General features: G+C 37.1%; 1 protein-coding gene and 1 pseudogene across 2 annotated transcripts in view; one reads left to right on the top strand and one right to left on the bottom strand.

The window, feature by feature from the left end:
• MMADHC (metabolism of cobalamin associated D) overlaps window positions 1-3,826 on the bottom strand; it is a 37,066-nt gene extending 33,240 nt beyond the window's left edge. Inside the window, exons 1-2 of one of the 2 annotated variants that reach the window (XM_049615661.1) lie at window positions 3,723-3,826; window positions 3,196-3,255 (exon numbers count right to left, since the gene is read on the bottom strand). In XM_049615661.1, the coding sequence (XP_049471618.1) occupies window positions 3,196-3,204 (9 nt within the window). In that variant the 5' untranslated portion in view covers window positions 3,205-3,255; window positions 3,723-3,826. Of the gene's footprint in view, window positions 1-3,195; window positions 3,256-3,505; window positions 3,593-3,722 lie in introns of those variants that run through there. The other variant, XM_049615662.1, reaches the window with a different exon arrangement.
• A 46-nt stretch (window positions 3,827-3,872) lies between these two features.
• Window positions 3,873-18,182, top strand: part of LOC125911638 (40S ribosomal protein SA-like) — a 194,331-nt pseudogene continuing 180,021 nt past the window's right edge.

The following is an 18,182-nucleotide window of genomic DNA, read 5'->3' as shown; positions in this document are numbered from 1 at the left end:
GGGCAGTAGGGCCTGGAGTGGGATTAGAGAGGTGGCATGTAAACTAGTCACCAGGATATTGAAATAGTGTAGCCATTTGATACTTTAGAATATTATCCCTTTCATACAGTATTGTGAAATTCAACCCAGGTATTCTGACCTTTTTTTCATCATAAATACAAGAGAATATCCTAACTGGTCTTTCTACCTCTCTGGCATAATTTCTTACTAGCTTTACTGTCCTTTCCCTTTTCTATTCTTTAGTCACATAAAAATATCTACCTAACATTTCCCATATTTTTCTGCCTTCTTTTATACTGCCATAAGATTTCTTCCCTTTTGCCTCTCCTTCTAGGTCTAGCAAATTTCAAGATCTGGATAAAGAGAACCTCTTTTATGTGTCTCCAAAGTACAAGGCCTGTCTGAAGAGTATTCTGCCCACCTGAAAATTTAAGCACGCTCCCTTGGGTTAGCACCCAACCTGCCCAAAGAAACAAATGTGATAGTTATTAGATTTTAACCTACCAGACAAACTCAGACTTTTGGGTGTTTCTGTAATTGAAATTTACCTTTACAATTGAAGACATTTACATTTAACAGAATATGGCTCAGGATCTAAAGGCAATACAAATTTTGAATTCCAAAAATATTTTAGGCAAGGCCTCAAAGTAAAAGACTCAATAAAATATTATCTGAAGGGGGCAATATTAAATAGTAAATAATCAATGGATGTTACTGTTGGCTAGGTTCTGTGTGCTAAGTGCTTACATGCACTGTTTTACTTATTTCCACACCAGTTCCATATACCATTAACATTAAAGTATTAAATATTAAATTTAATATTATTTAAGATTACTAAAATATTATGTGTAATAATACATTGCTTCACAAGTAAAAAAAGGAAAAAGAAAGATTATCCAAATTATTTTAGCAACTGCCTAATACTATTAAGGATTATTTATTTAAGCCTCTGAGTACCAAGGCCACTAATTCTACTTCGGTATTTTTCCTTGATGGTAAAGCTTTTAACAAAAGTTACAGTAAAATGTGAGTTTTGTTCCCAATCTAAGAAAATCTACTCACCAAGTTTCACTTTATTTATTTAACCAAGTTTCATTTTAATGGCAAAATAAGCCATTCAGTATCTTAATTTATCCACTGAAAGAATAGCTGATGACAGTGCTAACGTGTTTCAAATTTCATCTTCTAACTTGTTTGATCCTCTAATTCTTTACTTGGCAGATTTTATGCCATTGGGTCAACTGGTAAATATAAGAACTAAAAGTGAGCCAATAAATAACTCAAAAATTAGAATAGTTTATTTTAGTATGAGGACAACTATGTATTTTATATGATTACTTCAAACCTAGGATTCTAAACTTGGGAAGATGACAGGCTATTAAGGTTTAATTCTAAAATCTTTATTAGTATAAAAAGAGAAACAGTCTTTTAGATACTATTTTAGGACTAAATCCTGCTTTTGGTCATGTGAGCAGAAAATATGGTCTATACCAAAGACCAAAAACTGGTCATCTAGGAAATTCATCCATATCTGTCTACAGACATTTTTGTGTGATCCACAGTTAGAAGAAACTTGAATTGAATATCAACATTGAGAAATTGTAGATTTCCACAAAAAGCCCATATTTAGCACTGTTCTTGGAAACATGGAAGAGCTGGCAGCCCTGGATTCCTATTTTCAAATGGCACTGGTTAGCAACAAATCACCGTAGCTAAGGAAGGCTCCTCCCATCATCAGTAGTGAACACTGCAATTTGTCAAAATTCCTATCAAGGCATCCTGATTTACCTGTCCAGCTTCTGAAGCATGGACAACTCTTGCTATGTATGCTAACTAAGTTGTTGAAGACAGACTTGCATGTTTCATTACTGACAGCCATTCAGCATGCATGCACACACAAATGCAGGTTAAACCTTAATATTCTATTCTAATTAAGGTTTCTCCTTTGAGAGTATCACATGGTTCTTTTACAACCTTCCCTCGGCTAGGTAAAAATTCACCTTAAAATGGGGTCAAGACTAGTGGTCTACTTTTATGACTTGTCCCTACTGTCACATCATTAGACTCTTAATATATCATGTTCAATTGCATTATCCTGGCTAATTACTGCCATATTAATCTTCCTAACACAGCTCTGCTAAAATGACCACAATTTAAAGAATCAAATCTAAATACTGCGACACTCAAGGCTCTCTATTATTTGATTCCAACTCCACAACCCAACCTTATTTCCCACTAATCTCTTTCACGTATCTTACATTCCACAAGGCAGAAGTGACTTCTTGATTTCTGAAAGGGAGGGTGTCTTTGAACACACCTCCTGTTCTTCCATTCAAATCTCCGATTATCTAAGTTTCACTCTTCTTTCAAAACTCAGATTAAATGCTTCTTTAAGTAATCCCAAACCCCTAGTTTCTCTTCTCCACAAAGCTTTGAACCTGCACTGTGTAATTTTTAAGAAATAATTACAATTGTTTTTAAGTTTATTTATGTCTTTTGAGAGAGAGCAAGCATGAGAAGGGCAGAGGGAGAAAGAGAGAATCCCAAGCAGGCTTTATGCTCAGTGCAGAGATCGATGCGTGGCTTTGGAACCCCAAGATCATGACCTGAGCTAAAACCAAGGGTCAGACGCTTAACCAACTGAAGCACCCAGGCACCCCAATTACTTTATACTTTTTAATGCAGCTATTTCATCTATGTCTAGTGTCCCCCTATATCAACCCCTTATGGGAGGATATGTCTAATTATTGGAGAGTTACAATCAATAAATATTTCTGGTCTATGTGAATTATACCTCTTGCTCTCATTTTGCAGGATTTGGAAGGTTACTTCCTATACTGAAACTGCTAGAAAACTTTCAGGTTAGCGAACCAAAAAAAAAATAAAATAAAAATAATAAAAAGCTTAAAAATAGATTCTGAATATTTCCTGAAATAATGTCTCTAAAAAATATTGGAAGGATGCTCGCACTGAATTTATTTCCAAAAATGAATCTACAGAAACAAGTACATGTGTACTGAAGAGAAAGTTTTTTTCAAACTACCTTCAAAGCATACGAACAGAATTTCACACCCCTTCCTTCCCTTGACACTTTTCACAAGAAACATTACGCCACCAATGCCATAATTAAACCAAACCCTCCATTTCCTAAAAGTTCCCAAACCATCATACCGCTTAAGAGACTAATTTACTCACAGTGGCCATTTCCAGCGGGGAGAGAGGGCGCAAAATACCTTTCCTTTCGTAAAGTTACTCCTGAGAAAGGACAAAAGAGGCCAGTGACAAATTAAGCTCTAACAACACAAAGCTCGGGTAACGCTGACTATTCTATGCTTCTCTCCACCACCATTAAAACTAAAGCTAAAGCCCAAACTCTCTCCGTAACCCAAGAATGCCAGAATTGGTCTTCCCCTCCCCCTAAAGGGCACAGATCCCTGCCCAGAGGAGGCCGTGCTGCCCTCAGCCCTCCCGGTTTGTGCCCCCCACCCCCAAAAGCAACTCGGACCGGATGAGGGCGGGGAACGAGGAGTCGGTGACCCAGCCTGAGTCCCCAGCGTCGAGGCAGGTATATTAACACAGGTCCGGGGGGAGTTGCGGGGGTTGATAACAGCTCCAAACAAGGATTCAAGAGCCGCTGACAGTGAGGAAGCGAAAAACAGCCTAAAGACAGAGTGACAAGACTGGGGAGAGACACGGGGACCCTGTGGGAATAAAAGCAATACCGAGTGCTGTGGCCCCAAGACCGGCGAACTTGGAGGGGCTAACGCGGGCGGAAACCATCCGTACCAGTTACCGCCGCCGCCTCCAGCTGTCCCAGACCCTCGCTCTTTCCGCCGTCAAAATGGCGGCGGCGGCAGCAGAGGTAGCGTCGACGCCGGTAGTGACCAGGCTGAAGAAGTTGCTTCCGAAAACATCGATGCGAAGGATCGTCGCATTGATGATGCGCACGCGCACAGTAAGTATGTAGAGCCTACCTTCCATTGGATAGTGGGCAAAAGCGATGTAAGAGGAGGAAAGGTGAGGCTGGGTGACGTGGAAGGAGGAGGGCTTCTGGTCTCGGTTAAGTGGCTCATTTCATTTCGTTCGGTTCCTCAACTCATTGATCTATTTGGTAGATTCCTCCACCCTAAGGCGTTTTTACTGCCCCCCAAGAGCTACAATTTATGGTTCTTTATATCACACTTGTTAATTTTGCACGAATCCCTGTTTTCGAGCATAGGGCACCTAGGTTTTTCTATTTGTGTACCAGGCCTTAATAGGCTCAATAAATATATATCAAACGACTTATTTAAAAACATTATGTAATTTTCATTTGTCAATTGTGTGTGTGTTTTTTTAATTAATTGAAGTCCATACTTTTTTCATGCCAGTATTTCTGGGTAAGTAATGTTAGATGAGTTACTTAGTCTCTTTTTGCTTTAATTTCCTCACCTGTAAAACGGGAATAATAACAGTGCCCCTGCCCCATACACTGTAAAGAGTAAATGAGTTTATATATAGCTAACATATAACTATACATATGCACACACACAGCTCAGAGCTTGGGACTCACAGAAAGGCTTCTAAGAAGGGACCACTGAGCTGAGTGTTGAAGTTACGTACAACTCAATTTTTCGTGCCTCATAATTTCTTTTTGGCTTACTTGTACAGGTTATATAAGAGGATTTCTGGTTGAATGATTGTAAGCTTTTTGAAACCAGGAGCCATATGCTATTCATCTTTACTATGATAGAAATCATCTGTCAGTTACAGATGGGAGATAAAGGAGTCAGTGATCAACAGTATGGCAGGAGGCTGTCAGGAGTAACTTCATAGCAGAGGTGATGCTTGAACTGTATTCTGAAACATGAATGGGTGTTTTCCTGAATACCAAGAAAAGATGTGGAGGGGTGAGGACATTTCAGGCAAAGGGAGCAGTGTGAAGAGAGTTATGGAATCAAAAACACTGCACGCTTTTGGGGAGATCTACAAGTAATCAAGAGAATGAGTTTGGCATAGACAGGGGCTAGATCATAGTCAGCCTTCAGTACAATACTAAGATAGATGTAATTGGGAACAACGAGAAGCAATTGGGAAGATTGAAGCAGAGTCATGGCATCATCAGATTTGTGTCTTGGGAAGATCCTCTGGCTGCCATTTAGAAGATAGGTTGGAAGGGTGTATGATGATAACTCCTGAATTTTTGACTTAGGATAGTTGGTGAAAGGTGTTGCTTTTGCTGTATTGAGAATTCAGTAATATTAATATCTGTGGAATGTATACTATGTAGTGGCACTTGGATAGGGATTTTCCTATTATCTGTTTTAATTCTCATAAAAATACAGAAAATGGAGGTACTATTCTCATGTTAAATATGAAGAAATTAAAGCAGAAAGAGGTTAAGTATATTTCTGAAGCTTCCAGAGCTGGATTTAAATCTAGGTATGTTAGGTTCACAAGTAGTGTTTTCTTTCCCAGAGGTATTGTCCTCCAGGAGAACAGGTTTTTGGAGAGAGATGAAGACTTTAGTTTGGGATGTCTTGAGTTTTAGGGTGCCTAAAGGGACATTCATGTGGAGTTGTCAATAAGTCATATGAAAGTAGCCTATTGCTCAGGAAAGTGGTTTATGTGAGAGACAGATATTTGAGGCTCATTGACATATGGGGGAATAGTTAAAGCCATGAAAACCCCTTAACATGAAGTTCAATGATGGGCTTTATGGGAAGGGAGAAAGGTCTGTGAAACTCCTGAAAATGCATGCACACTTTTGTATATTTGTATGTAGATTCATTTTCCCCCCTGTGGAGAGGGTGCATAACTTCTTCAGATTCATAAAGGAGTTCATGACTCTGAAAGTTCAAGAACTACTAGTGTAGAGTGTAAAGGAAAAGGGCAAAGCCAGAATACTAAGAAATATTAATTAAAAGGGTAACAGAAGACAAACTAGCAACAGAGACTGGCAAGTTTCAGTCAGAAGGTAGAAGGAAATCAGGAGAGAGTATTCTAGACGTCAAGAATCATTGCTATTAGTGCTCAATGTTATTAGATGCTACAAAAAGGTCTTATTGAGGTCCATCTTATTTGGTAGGTCCAGCAACAGTGACTTTGCCAGAGAAATTTCAGTGGAGTAGGGTATGGGAAGTTGGAATTTTGATAACCGGGTATTCAGAGAATAAAACAGAAACTTCTTGAGGACAGAGACTTTATCTGTTTATTCACTGTATTCCTGGGACTTTCCTGTATTCCTGCCACAGAGAGGTGATCAATAAATATTTGTTGATGGGTGCAGCCCTAACCAATATCTGGTAGGAATTGGTGGACAGATAACCCAGGTCTCTTGCCCCTTAGATGTGAGGTTTCTAAGGAGTGTGTTTTACACTGGCCCCCAGAGCTTTCCAGTGGGGTTAAACTCTAGTTTTCCAAAGTAGTAACCTGCTTCACCACAGTCCCTTCCTTGGCTTTCTTCCCTGTCCCATCTCACTTCCCTATGCCCCTCAAATGTTCCCTGAGATTACCTCTAAAATACATTTCTTGGGGCACCTGGGTGGCTCAGTCGGTTGAGCGTCTGACTCTTGATTTTGGCTCGGGTCATGATCTCATGGTTCCTGGGTTTAAGCCCCACACTGGGCTCAGCACTGATGGCACAGAGCCTGCTTGGGGTTCTCTCTCTCCCTGTCTCTGCCCCTCCCCTGCTCGCATGCACGCACACTCACTCACTCTCAAAAATAAATAAATAAACATTAAAAAAAATAAAAATAAGTAAATATTTGTTGAAAGTTAAACAGATGAAGAAGTAGTGATCATTAATAACAAGCTACCATTATCAACAGCTGCTTTCTGTTGTTCTATTTCCAGGCTCCATACCTTCTATCTACCTCTATCTACCCAACAACTGGGCTGGGAGAGTAATAGTGTCTACACGGCAGAAGTGAAGAAACAGATTTAGGCTAAGCAAACTGCCTGATGTTATACAACTACATGTAGTGGCAAATGCGAGATTAAAACATGGACTTGAGTGGCTTTGAAATCTCTGTGCCTTCCACAGCAATAAAAGTCAGAAGAAAAGAGGTGAGTAACTGTCAACTTATTTCAGTTTTCTTTTATCTATTTGCCTTCTCCTTTTCACTCTCTTGGATTGTTCTTATTCTTTGGAGACAAAGGAGGACCCTCACAGAACTGTAAAAATTAACCCATTCACCAGATTATGAGATTATTCAGAGGTCAATGTGTAATCCATCTCACTCTTACTGCTGCCTGCATTGATGTTTTTTGATAAATATATGGCTTTTTATTCTAGAAAACACTAATTCTTAATAACAAAGATGCATACTTTATGCAAACTAAGAAATATATAATAATTACTAAGTGCTTGACCTGGAAAGACCGCGGTATTGTAGCTAGTTCTTTCTGTAAAGACAGTAGGATTATAAAACCAAAACACAAGATGAACTACTTTCTGCTCAACCAAGCATATCTAAAGCACATTACAAGTTTGAAGACAACAGGGGTGCCTGGGTGGCTCAGTGAGTTAAGCGACCGACTTTGGCTCAGGTCATGATCTCACAGTTTGTGAGTTTGAGCCCTGCATTGGGCTCTCCCCTCCCAGCGCAGAGCCACTTTGAATCCTCTGTCTCTCTCTCTCTCTGCCCCTCCCCAGCTCATGGTCTCTCTCTCTCTCTCTCTCTCTCTCTCTCTCAAAAGTAAACAAACATTGAAAAATAAAAAATAAAAAGAAGTTTGAAGACAATATATTGTGATATTTTAAGAAATGCTGCATGGAACTATTAGCTGATTGCAAGAAAACACTATGTAAAATGATAATAGAAATTTAAAAAAGGTATGGATAAAAGTAAAAGTATGTGAAAACTTGGTTTTTATTATTTGACTCAGTCACAGGACTCAACTGTTGAGAACACATCTTTTTAAGTTGCCCACATCAGTGATGCAATATTTGATACATTAAGATAGGCATATATTTTAGCCATTTCTAGAAAACTTAAGCTTTTCCTGGAAACATCTTGTATGTTCTAGCCATCTCTTGCGAGGTGGCAATGCATGAATGTTATAGGGAATAAATGTTACGTGTCTCTAGGACAAAATGGAAGAGAAGCCGTCTACTTAATATTTTGATTTTTAGTATGAATGTGATTCATACAATCACTGGACTTTAATTGTGATATGAGATATAACAGTTACCTATGTGCTCATCTGTCTGTCTCTGTCATTACAATAGACACCATGATATTATCTACTTTGTAGATATATTTAGAAGACTATATGAAATAATCCACGTAAAGTATTTAGCATAGTGCGCAGCACTTAGTATGCAATAAATGTTAGCTGACATCATCTTTATCATCATTATCATCATCATTGAACTCCTCTGAACTTTATATTTGTAGCTCTGCTTTCCATATATGTGCCCAGTCCTTGTCGGGGTGATACTGCCCTGGGCCTTCCTGTCTCTTTGGTAACAGGAAATAAATGGTCTAGAAAAGAACAGGCATGGGTTTAGGCAGGCCTCCCATCAGGATGTTGTCCTGCTTTGTTCTGAGCTACTTCTCCTTGAGGTGACTATGGCTTTTAGGAATCAAAGCATGTAGGCAGAACAGAGAACAGGGCAAGGAGAAGATTTGACCAAAATCTGTTTACCCACTGAGTGAAATTCATCCATTAAGGGACACTTTGTACTCAGGATCTAGGGTTTGGTGATCTGGCTACATAAAGAAGTGGAATTGGTTAGGTTTCAGTTTGGGGATATAAAACTACCTGGGAACTTGTTAGAAGGGCAGAATCTCTGGCTTCATCCCAATACTACTGCCCCAGAATCTATATTTTAACAAGATCTGTAGTGATTCATATCTACAACAATGTTCTCTTACATGAGATTGACCAGGACGAAAGGGATGGTAGCACTGGGGCTTGTAAATGTATATTACTCCTGATGTATATAATCAGAATCTATGAGGTTTAGGAAGCTTCATTTAAGAAACTCTGCAGGGAATTTTTATGAGAACTAGAACTGGAGGACCACAAGTAAAAGATAAAAAAAACTGTGCTGGGGAAAAGTGTAATACACACTATGAACACCAGCTGTCACTACTCTACAATTTAAAAACAAACCTGATCCTTAAGAGCCAAAGGAATAATTACAAGAGCATTTTCTAAATTTCAAATGTAAAGATCTAAATTTCAAATGTAAAGATCAGACTCTGGGTTAAACAGATTTGGATTATACTGTGGTTTTACTGTGGTTTTATTAAAGGTCTCTAGGACATATGAATGGCTTACAAAGAGTAGTGGTTGAGATTTAGAAATTTGGGGTATGTGTGAATAAACTTACATCAGAAGAATAATGTCTCACGTACTTGGGGAAATAAAGTGATTGTATTATGGTTAAAAAAAATCAAACTAGGGGCACCTGGGTGGCTCAGTCAGTTAAGGGTCCGACTTTGCCTCAGGTCATGATCTCATGGTTTGTGAGTTCGAGCCCTGCGTCTGGCTCTGTGCTCTGTGCTGACAGCTCAGAGCCTGGAGCCTGCTTTGGATTCTCTGTCTCCTTCTCCCTCTGCCCCTCCCCCACTTGTGCTCTGTCTCTCAAAAATAAATAAATGTAAAACAAAAATAAAAAAAAATCAAACTGGACTCTATAGTCGGAGAGTGTATGTAAGACAGCTCAGTGACTCTGAGAATATCTTCATTTTCCTGGCCTTATTTCACAGTTGAAAGTCTTATGTAGTGTCCACATGAACATTTTCTTTATTTTCAGATGTTGTACTATACTGGGAGATTTGGATTCAAGTTCTGCCTTTTTTGTACAGCTTCATGAGGATCACCATGACAATTCCTTAACGTCTGTGGGCCTTGAGACAGGCATAAAAATACTCAGAGGGTTGTCATTAGGAGAATCCACATGATGTAATAAATGTGAAATGTTTCATAAATTTTAAGTATTAAATTCAGGGTATTATTTGAATGCTTACAGTCTTGGGCCTTTGCATAATATTGGTCTCTGGAACACCACAAAAACACCATTTTCATAAAAATGACTCCAGTTCTGCTAGGAACCTAGTTATTTTCTCCAACGAGTTCTTTTGTTCCATACCAAGTAGAATAGTCCGATAAAATGCAGGACACACAGTTGACTTTGAGTTTCAGATAAACAATGAGTAATTTTTTAGTATAAGCATGCCCTATATTTTACATGGCAATCTGACATATTTAACTCCAAGGCAAACTAAGAAAGTTGTCCCTTGTTCATAGATCTACATCCAAACCTCATCTAATTGCTCACATCTTCTATTTTGCCTGGTCAGAAAAAGTCTGACTCAGAGACAGTAATGTAGGTCTAAAAATGTTTTGAAAGAATTTACTGCCATCGGATAGCTTGCATCTTCAAAAATTGTCATACTTCCTGTCTAGAAATGGCTTGCTTGGGCTTCTACTCTAAAGATTGCTTGAAAGGAAGTAGGGTCTCTGAAGTAATTAATCCTTGGATTTATTTTAATTTTTGTTATATTCTGTTACTCTGTTGATTTTTGATGATTCATTAACGTATTTTTCTCCTTTCCATTGCATTGTTACAGATGAAGAAGGAGGGAAAGGGTGAATCCACAAAATGAAACAATTCTAAAGCCAGTCAAATGTTTGTATTATGAACAATTTGGATGCATTTCTGATGCAACCCTCTCTTCCCAATTGTGTCTCATGCAGAAAATTATGGTCTCAAAATGTATGCACTCTAGAGACAGAATCCACACACCAATAATAGAGAATAATGAGAAGGAAAGGTGGAGAGACAGATGTATGCTAAGTGTCAAGAAAGAGTTCTCCTGGGAACAGTTTGCAGTTTCAAAGTACTTGAGGGTAATCCACAAAATGGGAGCTTCACTACAACAAAATAAATTCATTATTACACTTTCATGGGTATGCCCTGAAGTAGAATGAGGAATCACGCTAGGAATCCTGATGCGGTGAATAGCCAAGTCTAACAGGAAGCCCTTGGAAGGTGACTGCAGAAAAATGTCACCTTTGGGTTCAGCTAAGGTTAACACACACTTGCCTATGGACGCTAGGTGGCGATATATGACGATGTGCCAACTTTAGAATTTATGGTGAAAATGCTGAATTAGTGGGGGATGAGTTTTGAGATGAGTTTTTGTTTCCTGCTGTTAATGCAGAACCTTTCAATTTATGATAGAATGTTATTTCAGCTGTGATCTTACGAAACTTCAATAGGGACAGGAACCATGTCAGATCCACCTCTGGGGATTTCCTTCTTTTTTTCCTTCCATCCTAGGACTGATTACTTCACACTTCTGCAAAGTACTTAATTAGTCTCATCAGGCATTCAAACTTGATACCTATGTCCAAATTTAGATACAGAGATGGTAAAGCTGTTTAATTGGTATTTGGGGCCATTAGAAGGATTCAGGAGAGCTGGCTGAGGCGCTTTGAGCCATGAATGAGGGTAAGGCTATATTCCTGGGCTTTGCGTTCCTGTCACTAAGAATATTTGCCAGTCTGCTGACAAATTGCAATGGGGATATCCCTTGGACCCACTGAAGACCCAACGCCCTGTCATTTGAGCAGAGCAGGCACTTTGCCAGCCCACAAGGGTATCGGTGCTTATATTACTCTCTGGTGTAAAACTTCCTATTTTATATGGTTTGATGATGTTTCACTGATGCATGTTAATTAATTGCTTAAAGAAGCTTTTGTCCTTTTAAAATCAACAAAATCTTGGATTAGGTATATTTTTTTCTCTATTTTAATTTTTATTGATATTTCTGAGTTCCCAGGGAATTATATGGATATCAAGTGATCACCGAAACATTTTTCTGTGTTGTTTTGGGAATTCTCTGCACTCTCTCCTGTATTTATGTTCTTTCTCCTGCCTGAGTAAAACGGAATAATTTAGTTAGAATTTGGGGATGAAATTTACCAAACCTATATTCTCAACAAAAATCTGGAATTCAAGTAATTTTTATGTCCTACTTGCTTCTGCCCCCTTTTCACTTTCAGCTTTATTTTCAGCTATCTTCTGACATTATCTGCCTACAGCTTGGTAGACTGCTTATTTCCACCTGAGTTTTCCTTATCAACAGCTGGTATTGTCACTTTCTCCCTCTCCCCCCACCTCTCTCTGTATATACAGATATAGTTATATACATATATATGTATATTACTATTTTCTCTGTGTGTATGTATGTGTGTATATATGTACACACATATATGTGTATATACACACACATACACACACATATATGTAGATGACTAGTTTTTCAGTATTCAGCTCCAAAGCATCTCCTTCATGAAGCCATGTCTGAATAATTCAACTAATCTTCTGTTTTCCTGAACTCATATAGTATTACTCAGGTTAGCTCATAATTATAATCTAGTCTCAGTTGCTTTCTAATTTGTTTACATACATGCAAACACACATATACATGCAACTAACTAGGTTATGAGCTTTTTGAGAATGAGGACTGTACCTCAATGACTTCTATCATTATGGTGCATGTATATATATACATGTGGTGTAAAAAGTTGAATGAAATGTAGACCCTGAGCTATCAAGTAATTATGTTTCAATATAAAAATAGAGAATTACTCTTACAACTGAAGATTGAACAAGAACACAAACCACCTCTCTGTGGGTTTTAGCTTCTGTGGAATCGGTTGGGATCCTAATGGCTGTCTAGAGCAAGAAGAGACTTGCAGAATTTTCTTTCTGAAGACTTTCGGGAACTACTTCTTAAAGTGATTTGTTACATTCTCATAGTTTTATGAGCTGTCATTTGTAAGGATACAAGCAATGGGTTCCTAAGGGGCCACGGCAGTTGGCAGTCTTTGGCCTGAGACAACAGATATGGCCTTTGCCAGTTCACCCCTGTGGCCAAGGTCACCGCTAAGATACCGTCTTCTCAGATCTATCTCCTCTCTCCCATTGCCCTCCAAAAACAACATCACATATATATGTATATATGTATATATATATATATATATATATACACATATATATATATATTTAATAGATCTCCCATCTTTTGTCCATGTCTGTGATCCCAGAGCCTAGATCATAGTAAGTGTTCAATAAATATTTGTTAAAATAGCTTAAACATTGATTTAAATTACTCTGTTGAAGTACGAGATCTCTGATAATATTGGATTGTGACACCTAGTATAAAAAACTTGGTAGATATCAAGGTAGATCTTATAAGAGCTAGCCTAAGCCTTATCTCTTCCATGACAAATTCCTAAGACCTGTGCAATCCTCTTTTCTCCTCCTTGTCCTTATTTCTCCTCCTGAATCTGAATTACTAAGTTATCTTTTTTAAAAATGTTGGTTTATTTATTTTGAGAGAGATCCCATGTGAACGGGGGGGGGGGGGGGGGGCAGAGAGAGAGGACATGAGAGAATCCCAAGCAGGCTCTCTACTGTCAGCACAGAACCCAATGCAGAGCTCAGTCCCACAAACCTGTGAGACCATGACCTGAGCCAGACACTTAACTGAGTCACCCAGGTGCTCCTGAATTACTAAATTATCTTATATCTACTGTTATCATATCTACATTGGGCAAGTGCCTAAGGTACACATCTGTAGAATGGGGTTAATAATGGTGTCTACCTATTAAGGTTGTAATGATTAAATGATTTAATATATATAAAGTACTTAGAACTTTTCCTGGCATACAATAGGTAATGGATTGTTGTTATTTATTATTATTATTGATATAAGATTATTCATTGTTTTCTGTGCACACAGCCTGTCCTACCAACTAGATTATAAACTCTTCAGGGGCAAGCATCTTTCTTTTAGTATTTTAGGATTTATAATGTCCCTTTTTCATTCAAAATACTAATAATTTGTGTCTCCTCTTTTTTTCTGGATCCATTTGACTAGAGATTTATCAATTTCATTGCTTTTTCTCCTAGTGGTTTTTGGCTTCATTGTTTTTGTACTGTTTTTATGTTTTGTTATCTGCTCTTTATTATTTTCTTTTCCCTGCTTGCGTGCTTTTGGCTTAATTTTTCATTCTTTTTCTAATTTCTTAAGGTAGAAGCTTACTAATTGAGTTGAAATCTTTTTTTCTAATATAAGCATTTGCTATAGTTTTCTTTCTAACCTCTGCTTTAGCTAAATCCCATAAATTTTGATATGTTGTATTTTTATTTTTATTCAATTAAAAATATTTTCTATTTTTCCTTGTCATTTCTTTTTTATCCATGAGTTATTTAGAAGTGTATTGTTTAATTTTTGAATAATTTGGGATTTTACAAATATCTCCAGCTCATAAATATCTCCTGTTTTTAATTTAACTCTTTTGTAGACATGAAACATACTTTATAAGATTTCAGTTCTGCTAAATTTATTGATACATTTTATTGACCTGAATATGATTGAATTTGGTAAATGTTCAATGTGTGCTTATAAGAGTTTGTGTATTCTGCCATTGAGTATAGTATTTTTTAAGTGTCTTTTAGGTGAAGTTAGTTGATAGCCTTGTTCAAATTTTCTATGTCTTTCAGACTTTCTGGCTACATATTCTATTAATTACTGAAAGATAAGTGTCAATCTCCAAATATAAATAAGGTTTGTCTTTGTCTCCTTTAAGTTCTGTCAGTTTTACATTTTGCATCTTGAAGTTGTTTTAGTAAGTACATACAAATTTAGGATTATTATGTCTTATTGATGAATTAATCCCTTTATCATTATGAAACATTCTTCTTTATTCATGACAGTATTCCTTGTTCTGGAGTATATTTGTCTAATATTAATATTGCCGCTCAAATTTTCTTTTGATTAGTGTTAGTAGGGCATATATTTTTCCATCCTTTTACTTTTTTTTTTTTTTAATTTTTTTTTTTTTTAACGTTTATTTATTTTTGAGACAGAGAGAGAGCATGAACAGGGGAGGGTCAGAGAGAGAGGGAGATACAGAATCTGAAACAGGCTCCAGGCTCTGAGCTGTCAGCACAGAGCCCGACGCGGGGCTTGAACTCACGGAGTGCAAGATCATGACCTGAGCCGAAGTCGGCTGCTCAACCGACTGAGCCACCCAGGTGCCCCCAATCCTTTTACTTTTAAGCTATTGTGTCTTTATATTTAAAGACTGTTTCTTGTCATTTATAAAATTTGGTTCAATATAGCAATCTTTGCCTTTTAATTAAAATGTTTAGACTATTTATATTTAATGTCATTATTCATGTGGTTGGATTTAAATTTACCTGTCTCGTTGTTTGTTTTCTATTTACCTCACTCACTTATGTTTCTTTTTCTTGTTCCTCTTCCTTTCATGGAGATTGACTTTTTTTTATAATTACATTTTATTTCCATTGTTGCATTTTATCTCCTTGTTTTACTTTTTACTATTTTCTCTTGGTTTGACAATATGTAACTTCAACTTATACTCTTACTTCAAATAATATTGTACCTTTTTACCTGTAGTATAAGAACTTTACAACAGTATACTTTCATCTCTTTACCCTTTGTGCTATTATTGTCATATATTTTCTTCCACACATATTATAAATTGCAAGCTACAGTGTTCCCATTTTTTTGTTAAACAGTCAATTATATTTTGAAGGCAGTTTAAGAAATGAGAAAGCTGTCTTGTATTGCTCCACATATATATTATTTCTGGATTTCTTCCATCTTCTGTAAAAGTTTAACTTTCTATCTGGTGTTATTTTTGTTCTGCCTAAGAAACTTCCTTTAACATTGTTGGAATGTAGTTTTGTTGGTGATGAATTCTCTTAGTTTTATTCATTTGGAAATGCACATTTATCATCATTCTTGAGAGATATTTTCCCTTTGTAAAGAGCTATGGGTAGACAGTTTTATTTATTTATTTATTTATTTCAATACATTTGCTTGCATAGTTTCTGATGAAGAGTCTGTGGTCATTTTTCTCCTTATTGCTCTGTATGTAATATGTTGCAATGTATCTTATTTTTCTGAATGATTTTAAGATTTTCTTTTTATCCTTAGTTTTAAGCAATTTGATTATGTTGTGTCTTGACATGCAGTATCCTTCTGAGGATTCTACTTGATACTTTTTTTGTTTTCTTATTCTGGCTTATGGGAAAACAGATTATTCCTAGCCTCATGTGAGCCACAGCGTTTTTCTGACTACTTTCTTGTGGTTCTCTTCCCAGCTGTAGGCCATTTCTTGTATGAATGCACAGATAAGTAACAAAAGTCTCAAGTGGGCCCCACTACAGATTTCCAGAGTTCTTTTTTTTTTTTAATGTTTATATTTGAGAGAGAGAGAGAGAGAGAGAAAGAGAGAGAGAGAGAGAGAAGCAGAGAGAGAGGGAGACAGAGAATCTGAAGCAGGCTCCAGGCTCTGAGCTGTCAGCATAGAGCTCAACGTGGGACTGAAACTCATGAACCATGAGATCGTGACCTGAGCCAAAGTCAGATGCTTAACCGACTCAGCCACCCAGGCACCCCTCTGGAGTTCTTTTTTTTAAATGCAGTTTTCTCCTCTGTAGTACTATGTTCCACAAGTTCTACCTTTCTGGTTAAATGAAGTCTGATTTGTGCTCCTTTAGCTCAGTGAAACTGCTTAACTCTGTGTTACTGCCTTGAAACTGCCTCCAGGAAGTAAGCTGGTGAATGTTGAGGTGTCATTGCCTGGTTTTTTTTCTTCTCTCAGAGGTCAGAATCTTATAATGCCTCTAATCTAATGTCTCCAAGCCAATATTTCCTGTATTTTGTATGATTTTCCAGTTATTTATAACACAGGGGGTGGCAATGGTGCTAAATCCATCCTTTTTACTCCATTTTGGCTTGAAGCAAAAGTGTCTGGACATACTGATGGAGATTGAAGGTCATTCTTATTTCTTGATGTATTGCATTAAAGACCAAATGAACCCTAAAGAATTTATGATAGAAGAGAATAGTCAGTAAATTAATGATGAGGTCTGCTTATGTGTATGTAATCCAGTAGTTCACCCAAGCAATGTAAATAAAAGAATCACCGAGCTTCTTTGAATTAGAAAGCTATTTGAACTATGCATCGACTATATTGGAAAAATATCATGAAATGTAGAATCATTTTCTTCGACAATCTCTGCAAGATCTTAGAATTTTAGAGTACTGCTTTCTTTATTTCAGGTGGAGTAATGGAAGTCCAAAGAGGTCCTTACCTTTCTCTCTGGCAGACAATTGGCAGGGAGGGCCAAAGTAAAACTAATATGCCAACTACCTTAATAGTTTGTGTACTGGTATAGGTAAGTGAAAGGCAGCTTTAATCTCCTGACTTCAAATTAGATTATATGCTTAACTTTCTACTGGATAAACACTTTATTGCCTTTCAATTCATTTTGTTTAAAAACTGCTTTTCCCTGAATTTTGCTTTGGTATATTGCTTTAGCTTTGGCATAAATCCCTAAAGATTCAGTGCAAAATTTAGTATCTAAATCTCCCTTAAAAAAGAGCCTAGCATTTTTATGAACATAATAATACCATTCAGAAATGATATAAATGTACACACTTGAATATATGTACATAGCTTCAGACTCTATAAAGGATTATAATTTTAACATTTTCTTTTTATTAGTCTTTTAAAGTGCCTTGAATTATCAAATGAAATTACTCTCTGTTATTGTGCACTTAGAGATATTTTTCCAGGAAATAATATGTAAATTCTTTGCTTCCTCAGAGTTTGCTATGGTTTTCCAATATTATGAGGAATAACACATTGGGGAGATTTTTTTGTTTTGTGGCAGTTTTAGCTATCTTAAAAAAAATGGTTCAAATCCCCAGTTACGATATCGTAGTGTTAAATAATTTTTTAAATGTTGTGCAAAATCATCTCGGGATTAATAGAAACATTTTCTTATGTTGGCTAATTGCAAATTTTAACCATGATTCTTAATAAATTTCTCTTTCACATGAATTTATAAATACTAATTGTAATGAATCTGCTTTTCTAAATCAAAGGAGCCATTAAAACCGAATGGTTCAATTTATTTAAAAATGTTTTTTTTAACATTTATTCATTTTTGAGAGACAGAGACAGAGGGTGAGTGGGGGAGAGGAGGAGAGAGGGAGACAGAATCCACAGCAGGCTCCAGGCTCTGAGCTGTTAGCACAGAGCCAGACGCAGGGCTTGAACTCAGGAGCTGTGAGATCATGACCTGAGCCGAAGTCAGATACTTAACTGACTGAGCCACCCAGGTGTCCCTACAG

Source organism: Panthera uncia (assembly GCF_023721935.1).
Source record: "Panthera uncia isolate 11264 chromosome C1 unlocalized genomic scaffold, Puncia_PCG_1.0 HiC_scaffold_3, whole genome shotgun sequence".
Classification (NCBI taxonomy): Eukaryota; Metazoa; Chordata; class Mammalia; order Carnivora; family Felidae; genus Panthera; species Panthera uncia.
The sequence above is the reverse complement of the archived record's forward strand: the minus strand, read 5'-3'. Positions and strand labels throughout refer to the sequence as shown.